The sequence below is a fragment of the Elaeis guineensis genome, chromosome 1 (assembly GCF_000442705.2).
Source record: "Elaeis guineensis isolate ETL-2024a chromosome 1, EG11, whole genome shotgun sequence".
NCBI classification, from domain to species: domain Eukaryota; kingdom Viridiplantae; phylum Streptophyta; class Magnoliopsida; order Arecales; family Arecaceae; genus Elaeis; species Elaeis guineensis.
This window is the reverse complement of record NC_025993.2, coordinates 181,700,140-181,709,854: the sequence shown is the minus strand read 5'-3', so window position 1 is coordinate 181,709,854 and position 9,715 is coordinate 181,700,140. Positions and strand designations below refer to the sequence as shown.

The following is a 9,715-nucleotide window of genomic DNA, read 5'->3' as shown; positions in this document are numbered from 1 at the left end:
AGGCATTTTGCACTCTCATTCGTAAGAGGGATTGAATGAGGTTTCTGAATTTTGTCTTTGCTGATTTATGCAATTCACATTCTGGATACTTGGATTTCCAGTTTCTTCCAGAGTGGATCTTCTTTGGTGAAAAAAGAGAAGAAATGAGACTCCTGCTTATTCTAAAGATCGGATGACCAATGGCCTGAAAGCATCGGAGCAGCTCTGCGCCCGCCCAACCTCCATACCAAACGCAGACAAGCAACCGCGCTCGGGCTGCCCTACTTTTTCCAAGCTACACATTAAATCATTCCTATATTTGTGCTAGTCACAACCTAAGCATTTCCGGTGTGTTATTGCATTCATGCGCATTATTTTTCATTGGGACATGGAACCCAACAAAATGATGAAAGCTCATACCCACGGCTAGGGCTGCAAACGGGTCAGGTTGGATCAGGGATTGACCTGACCCCCCATTCAATCCACGGTTGAATTGGATAAAAATACTGAATCCAAGTCTAATTTATTTCTGCTTGAGTTGCATCAGATTGGATTTAATATTTATTTTATAAATGAACTGGATTTTTCATATCAGAATTAATAAAAATAATTCAAATCCAAAGCGTCAAAACATGAGAGAGGATTAACGATAATTGATGAATGAGGATCAAGTACAAATAATCCACTAGTTCTGATTGAGAAATGCTTCATACTTTAGATTATGAAAATGAAATAGAAAGGCCAGAAAGGATATCTAAGGGGGTCTTCAACGAGCGTGAACTGACAGAAGGCACTCTAATGGTCTGATTTAATTAGATCCACTCCTCGTTCTTCCCTCCATCTCTGAAAGCATTGTTTTTCTTTTTCCCCTCTTTTTTTGATTTTATTTTGTTTTCCAAATGATCCTCTAAGAAAGTCTCAAGAGAAAAACTCACAATAAAATTGCGTCTTTTTTTTTTTTTGGATAGAATATAAAACAAAGAAGTTCGAGTTACCACTGTAAACAAGTACCATCGTATCTGTTTTTATCTAAAGTGAAGCGTCATGTGCATTTGCAAATGCTGTAACAATTCTTCCATCAAGTCTTTCTTCTCCTTCTTCCTCTAAAGAAACAAATGCTGACAATAAGTACATGATCAAATGTTTGCTAATTAAAACTTCTTTTTGGAAGGAAGTTTCGAATTTTGGAATCCAAGCCCGAAGTCAGATGGTGAAAGTCTGAGGAAGATCAAAGAATATATCGAAATGAGAAGATCTAAGAACATGTACAACTAAGTTGGCAGGTCGATTCTTGATTATGACCCCGCTTTATGAGGGCTAAGTCCTGCATTTGATTTTACCAGCGTTACCTCGATGGTCATCTCCCACAAAAATGCAAGAATAAGTTACATGCAAGTCAATACAGGCAGCAATCCAGTTCAGAAGAAATGCAGTTTAAGCCATTCTGTTAGTAGGCCCATACCAAATGTTTCTCCGCCTTTACAGGTTTCAAATAGGACTTTACTACAGAAAGTGCGAGAAAACAAACGAACATATTGCAATGTAACAAACCCCTCAAGATCAGATAGGCACTCTATATAGATTGAGAGATTTAAATGGATAAAAAACAGGAAACAAGGATAAAGTGAAAAAGAATGAGAGAACAGGTTCATCTCCCTGCTTTACGTCTCTAAACATATCTGAATGCAAAGAAATTTTGCATAGGAAAAAAATTACATGTCCTACAAGAAATTTTGTGAAGAAATTTTCCTGTCTGTAGGAATCATCTCTCTAATGCCAAAACATGGACACTGGTGGGTGTGGGATGTGAACACCAACTTGATGTTTGCAAAAGCCACTCTATATCTACTAGCGTAAGATGCTAAGCTAAAGAACCTAAAGTGAGATGGCATCCCAAGGGCTGACACAGATAGCTATCCAATAATAATGGGAGATGAAAGATAAGCGGCCTTACCCCCTCATTATATCAGTTAAGAGCAAACTTCAAACAGGTATGGGGCTGTGAATCACTTGTCCTGAATCCACTTCTTTCATTGGTTGAGCTGCTGCAAGGCTCTACCGGATCGTGACAAGCATTCATGCGCAGTTCATGTGCCAAAGTTGAGTTACTTGTTCATGAATATCTAGTACATCATCCTGATGCATCACCCTCATAGAGTAATAGGTCAACCTAACCGCTCCCAGCCATGGGGTGGCCAATCATGCTGTAACCTGATGAAACCCTCATCAACAGCAGCATAGCAAAGTGACAAAATTCATTAGAAAGCATGGTGACTTTCTAATTATTGGAACCAACCGATGGTTGTTCAAAATAACAATGGTTTCAAATGGCCCGTACCAGAATGGTGGAAGCTCCATGTGTGGCAGAATCTTCTTGCTTAACAAAGTTGGTACACCATTTTGATGATAGAGAGAGCCACAAACACCTCTTTCCTAGAGCAAGCACTCATCTGTTCTCACAAGGACCACACATTAATCTGGAAAGGGCGTGTTTTACACCTTGGTGTACTTTACCATCTATGTGCGTAACAAGCACCATTCTTCTAGAAAACTCTTATGAAGGCTGAGCCACATCACAACTACTCGTCTTTATTTTTAGGCTCCACAGATGGAGACAATTCAAAGTAGGGATAAGTGAAGTTCATGAGGCATTAAGCGGCAATCATTTCCATGCTTGTGAACATTTGGTGACGTTCATATGATAATCTTCGAATGTCGATAAGATCATAATGTTTTTATGCCACACGTGAATTCCTACATTTGCTGATACTTTCATAAGAAAAAATAAAAATAAAAATTCTTCTTGATTTCTAATGGAAAGACAACTCAAACATTATTTTTTAAAAATATGGAAGTGTTTATCCTTGTATGTGTTTGACATGTTTCATATATCAAGCTCATTCAGGCACAAGACGTTTCACAATTATGCCTTAGTTTTGCTGTGTTACATACCTTGGCAACTACGATTGCACTTGAAAAATATGGTCAACTTTAACTGCAGTGTCCATGACAGGGGAAAATAATCAGCACCAAAAAGATTAAATAGCCTAATATAGATGAAACAAGATGAGTAATGAGTGGAAAAAAAAAAAATCCAAGGCAAGCATGTCGAAGTCAAGTTTATAACCAAGATCACTTCCTAATTACAAACCTCTGAAGCTCAAAAACTGACCTAGGTGATGGCTAAACTGTTTAGAGGGGGAAAAAACCCCGAAGAAGAACAGGCAAAAAGGGTAAAGAAAGAAAAGTCATCGCTTGTCCTCTTATCTCATCCATCAAACATTTTATTAATCTCTAATGCAGCATTTTTTCCAATGCCAGAAATATCCATGGTTATCGAGTCCAAAGTCATTTGAAGCCTAACAGTAGAGAGTTTTTTCTTTTCTTGTTACATAATTAATCTTTTATCAAAATCCTTTTAGATAGTTTTTCAAGCACTTCATCCAAAAGGTCCTTTTATTTCCTGTTCACCTTTCCCTTTTTTTTTTCTTCCTGTCATGTGACGAGGCATGCATGCTCTTAGTAAACAAATCCAGTTTGCTATAATATATCAAACAAATTTATACATCATCTAACATATTACTTCAAAGAGCAGAATACCAACTGGAAAAAATACTGGTGTAGTCGAGTTCAATATCAACTTACAGATGAAACAGCTCCCATCGGCAGTGCTTGGTAATGAAGCTTCAACAGAAGTTTTTGGGAGAACCTACAATGCATTTTTCAATGAATATTCAGTAAATTGAAATTACATGATATCTGAAAGGCATTCTTTTTTTTTTTCTTTTTTTTAAAAAGTATATTAAGAAGGTTACATATTTTTTAAAGCATGCGTAAGATTTTTTTTCCCCCCCTTTTCTTCCCCCTCTCTTTACCAATGATATAAACCAATCTATCAAAGTTACATTCATGGAAACAATTTTCAACAGAATAAAGTTGTCATCGTATATGGAGAACATCACTCCCAAATAAGGCAAACACTACCAAGTTCCATAAATTTTTCATTGAGTTCAACCAAGGTCCAATACTTTTACGAAGGCAGTTAGGGCTAACCAATACTTTTACAAAGGCAGTTACAGCATTAACTGGCCAGATAGGAATTAGTCTTATGATCTGAAAGATCTATGAAGTGATTAAGAGATCAGATTGAGCCCCCCATATAGCGGCTCGGAAAGGGTAGCAAGAGCAGCATGATCACAACTTCTCACCTAGAAACTAGTCATTGTAATGTTTTGACTTTCCTTATCATATCAACAACATTTTATTTTTCTCTTTAAAAACGGTCGCAACAACTGCTACAGCAGCTGCTATGCCATGGTTTCAAAGCAAGCAATTTATTCTATAGAGGACTAGACCAGTTTCTAATTAGATCCAACAATCAGCCAGTCCAGGAGAAAGAGAAGTATGATATATGATTGAGGACATCTTTCTTCTACGTCTGATGTTGTATAAGTTTAGATATCTGTGTTTCACGGTTAATATTCTTGATTATGGACATTTGTATCTTATGAGTGATTTTTATTATAAGCATTAATTTTGGATACTTAGTAAGAAAAACTATTAATATATTTCAGCAGTCACCTGCTATCCACTATGAAACCCCCCAGCTGCCAAGTTCTCACCGTCCAATATTTAGCACATTGATCAACGATAACTATCTTGAACATGGACAAGTCTCTCAACAGAAATCCACTGCTATAAATTAGGAATATGAAATTTTATCTCCATTAAAAATCAATCAGAACTTCTACCATCAAGAGAGATGAATTATGCATGTTGCTCTCATTGTATCTTCCAAAGATTTAAAAATAAGGGTTCTCATTTATAATAAACATCATTAATCATAAGGGAAACTTCAACTCTCACTATAACGTGAACTTCAATTCAAAAGAAACCATACTTATAAAGAACTTTAGGATGATGAAGCAAGACAATTTAATTTATATAATTTGCTAGTACAAACCTCAATAGGTTAATGGATTTTTTGGGATACTAGTTGTACAACTAACTGTTGAGAATTTAGAATGTTGTATTGGGCAAGCAAAAGACTAAGCAGAGAAGAAAAGTAACAGCATGATGGGCAGGAAAGTAGTGCCGGACAGCCTTAGAGGGAGAGAGGTGCATTTGATAATAAAAATGTAAGGCTGAATGATAAATCCATCATTATATTTGATAATAAAAAAAAGGAAGGAGTAATGTGGGACTATTAATAACTCCATCATTATATTTTCTAGGATTGTAAGATGCCTGAATCCTCTTACAGTGGAATTCAGAAACATGCTTAAAGGTTTACAAATTTTTGCTGCTTTTGGCAAGTGAAGGTTCATAAAGCTTACTACAAAAACTTTAGACAAGGACTAATTGTTATGGTGATGATTATGGTAGATACTCGACGGGATTCAGCTAAGACCTGAAAGTGCAATAATGTAATTGAATTTTCTTAGGTTGATAACAATAATCAAGAAATTGCAGAGTTCCCTGGTAATATGGAGGATACAATCGTAAATGCAAAATGAAGAGAGGATTTTTAGCAGTGCCAATTTCAGCACATGCTAGGGAGGCAAATCAAGTTGAAGCTGCGTTGGCTGAAAGAGAGAAATGAGCCAACTGTGTATTTGGAATTTTGATGATAGTTTGTATGACTTATAATAACATCCTTATATTGGTGATCATGTGACTTATATTAACAACTTTATATTTGATGGTAATTTTCTATGATCCCGACGATGAATGTGGATGGCTGTGATTAAGTATTTTCCATATATATTTTGAAGACATGGGTTCTATAAGAAGCCAAAAAGAGAATAGAGAGAGGTTATATTTTTCCTAATATGGAACTAGGAACATTTTGCATACCAACCATTGTTTTAGAGATTCTCAAAGAATCCATGCAAAAGTAGATTCCAAGATATAGTTATCTATGAATATTTTTAAACTGATTTTCAAATACGTACCTCATCTGTGATGCTTCCATGTTAAGGACCCTAGGAAAATAATACATTTTCTTTTACACGTAGTCGTCACATGAGGAAACAACAAAACATTCAATCAAGATACGATAAATGCTCTGGAATTTCCTTAACATGTAGAATCTTCAAAACAATAAAAGACAGCAGAGAAGTTACCTTTTTAACTTAACTAGAAATATAAACTTCTTACTGAAGTAAGATGAAAAATTGCCTTCTTAACAAGATATACTTAGGATATTTTATGCAATTTCATTCTGTTGGATATTTTCAATGATATTTGAGTTATGCTAGTTACTTGAGTGCAAGATATTCATGACACTGAGCAAAGTATACACCATCATGTAGGGCATGTGGGATAATTCACAGAGGTGTCACAAAATATTTTCCCCTTCCACACATTTTACAAAAATCAACACCACAAAATGTACCCAATCCGAACAAAGCAACATAATTAATGTTTTTAATAATACAATAGCTAGTGAAGTAATATGGAAAATAGAACTAGAAATAAGCAGTTAAGCACCTAAGAAGGAGTCAAGTTACTTGCCTCTTATTCAGTTGTTCAAAGAAGCTCTAGATGTTACATTAAATCTGTTTTCTGCAACCTGTGGAATCTTCAATGGTCGGAGAATGTAGCTTCTAAATTTTGTGCACTTTTTCCATTGTCAAGACATCTCATCCTGTCTGATATAGTACAGGACACGTGATATGAATGCCTATGCTATCCATACCATTTCCCTCAACTTTTCAAGAGAGGGAAGATAATGCCATATAGCCAGCGCTGCGATCATCTTGAAAGCAGATCGTGATTATTAAAGCCAGCTCTCAGCATTACTTTATAACCCCATTAACTCCACCAGAGATTTCCTCCAACATCCTTGCATATGTTTGGGGACTAGGACGGCAATGCCTTTCCTCCATGATAGATAACATCTGGGAGCATACATCAACATGGCCCTTTTCAAGCAGGGCATCAATAAGAATTTTCCAAGCAATTTCATCACAATTATAACCTCTTGAAAGCAAGCTACAAAAAACTGATGCAGCCTTCTCAAATCTTCCTTCATCACAGAGTCCAGAAAGAAGTAGCTGATAAGATTCTAAATGTGGCAGATGACCGCATTCAGTCATGGAATCAATAAATGCCAAAGCCTCTATATACATTTTTAATCTGCAGCAACAATTTATTATAATCGTGTATATATCTTCACTGGCAGGTTTCTGACATTCTTGCATGTGAAATAGCAAAGATTTTGCTTCTTCCAGCCGGTCCACTTTGCAGAAACCTTTCATGAGGGCACTGTAAGTGTTGATTGTTGGGGTGTAACCCCATTTGGACATCTTCTCCATAAGCTCAAAGACAGTATCCATACCCAAATTTTTCCACGTACCAGCAGTATCAATAGAAACACTACTAATCTGCTTCCTTTTCAAAAGAATTTTGAGCAATGCAACATAAGTCTCATCATTTGGCTCACAGCCAGTATCAATCATCTCCTTGAAAGCAATAAAAGCTCGATCAACCAATCCCATATTTCCGTATCCATCTATTAATGTGTTATAAGTTACTGAATTAGGGAGAACACCATCTGCCTTCATTTGAACCATCATGCTTTCTGCCTTTTCCAGCCTGCCTTCCTTGCAAAATGAACGAATAAACACAGTATAAGTGCACACATCAGGCTTGCAACCCGAAGAATTCATCTGATTTAAAATCCTCATAGCATATTCAAATTCTCCTACTCTCACCATCTCATCAATAAGAATTGTATATGTGACAACTGTGGGTTTAAGTCCCTCCTCCAACATATCATCCAATATTGAGGTGGCATCCTGCAACTTGTTCTCCCTACACAAACCATCTATCAAAGCGCTATAGGTATAACTGTCTGGCAAGCATTTCCCTGAAGCCATCTTCTCTAGCAGCGAACGTGCAACATCAATCTTTCCAGCCTTGCACAACCCATCTATTAATGCAGTATAGGCCACCTCATTTACCTCCACTCCTTTCTGCATGAAAGAATCAAGGAACAAGCAAGCTTCTTCAGCCCTACCACCTTTGCAAAGGGCATCTATCAAAATTGAGGATGTCCACTGGTTAGGCACTAAACCATTCCTCTCCATCAAGTCAAGCAACCTTAGGGCGCTATCTATGTAACCCTCCTTGCATTGCCCCTGTATCAATGCAGTGTATGTAACAAGGTTCGGTGACAAGCCAGCCCCGATCATCTTACTCAACAAAGCCATTGCCTTGTGAACCTTCCTCTCCTGACACAACCCACATATCAATTCAGTATAAGTCCTCACATTTGGTTTACATGCATTCGATTCCATCAACCCTAAAACTCCAAAAGCAGCATCAATCTTCCCTGCCTTGCAATACCCATCGATCATAGCATTGTAAGTAACAACATTAGGCCTCAAACCTCTCCCAGAAACTTCATTAAGCATAACTTCCGCATCCTCAACCCTCCCCTCCTTACAGAGGCTATCAATCATCACCGTGTATGTGTACACATCCGGCACGCAACCATCATCTCGCATTCTTGGTAACAATGAGGAAGCCTCGTTTATGCAGCCAGCCTCACAAAGCCCCTGAATGAGGACAGTGTAGGACACCTCATTCCTTGGGCAACCCCTCAGTGGCATTAACAAGAATATTCGGCATGCCCGAACCAAATCCCCACTCCTACAGTACCCCAATATGAAAGAAGTGTAAGTATGTGTATCGGGGCTCAATCCAGCTTGCAGTAAATAGCGCAGATAGATCTTCGCCTCGCCGAGGTTCCCCTCCTTACAGTAGGCATTGATCATGGTATTATACGTATAAATGTTCGGAAAGATCTCACCTTTCTGCATCGATTCGAACAAATCCTTCATCTCGGCGATCATCGCGAACCTCGCGAGGGCCATAAGCAGCGTGTTAAAGCACCGGAGGGTCGGCGTGAAGCCGAATCTATCCAGGGCTTTGATTGAATCGAGAATGGATCTCATTTCTTCGGCGGAGGAGCAGGATTTTATCATGAAGATTGCGATCTTGTTGGCGGGGCCGAGGAGTTTGGATCGGGCGAGGGCTTGGAGGATGGAGGAGTAGGACTCCACGGAGTGGCGGAACCCCGGCTGGCGGCCGATCCAGTCGAAGAAGGAGAGGGCGGTATGGGGATCGAGAGGGCGGGTCCGGACGAGATCGGCGACGTGGCCGGAGGTGAGGGAGGGGGCGAGACGCCGGAGTCCGGGGTCGCTGAGCCAGCTGGGGCGGGAGAGAATCGAGAAGAGCTGGGAGGAGGGGTCGGAGAATTCCAGGGTTGGGGTTTCGGAGAGAGTGGGGACGGCGGCAGCGGCGGCGGAGGAGGAGGAGGAGGGGCGGGAGGCGAGGAGGGTGGCGACAGCGGGACGGCGTGCGTTGATGACCGCCGTAGACCTTAGCATCTTGGGGATCTAGGGGGGAGCCATGGAATCGGGGTTCCGGCGGCGGTGGCGGCAGAAGGGGGTGATAAGAAAGGGTCGGCGGGGAAGGAGAGGGACGACCAACGTTTTCGTCTGCCACTGGCCGACTTTTCTTTCTATTTTTCATCTTTTGGATGGAAATGCCCTCACCGAAACAGGCAATATCGGCGATTACATTAGATACCATGTCTCTTTTGATATTTGCACATCCCTTAGGTGGGATGGTCATGGGAAAAAAAAAAAAAAATCGTTGAAGAAATGACACAGCTGGAGTGCATTTACGAGAAATGGAGCCGCTTTTATCAATTCTAATCATGGTT

The 9,715-nt window shown here is 39.3% G+C and overlaps 1 protein-coding gene across 1 annotated transcript; it reads right to left on the bottom strand.

The window, feature by feature from the left end:
- Window positions 1–1,614: 1,614 nt before the first annotated feature.
- On the bottom strand, window positions 1,615–9,540 carry LOC105039968 (uncharacterized). The gene is made up of 3 exons (XM_010916309.4): window positions 6,496–9,540; window positions 3,625–3,688; window positions 1,615–2,974 (listed from the first exon to the last, which is right to left on the bottom strand). Exon 1 carries the CDS (start codon window positions 9,375–9,377, stop codon window positions 6,780–6,782), a length of 2,598 nt encoding a protein of 865 aa, XP_010914611.1. The 5' UTR covers window positions 9,378–9,540; the 3' UTR covers window positions 1,615–2,974; window positions 3,625–3,688; window positions 6,496–6,779.
- Between the last annotated feature and the right edge of the window lie 175 nt (window positions 9,541–9,715).

What these genes read in the sequence shown, in the direction of transcription:
- LOC105039968 (XM_010916309.4), bottom strand. Translation starts at nt 9,377, where the DNA reads ATGCTAAGGTCTACGGCGGTCATCAACGCACGCCGTCCCGCTGTCGCC.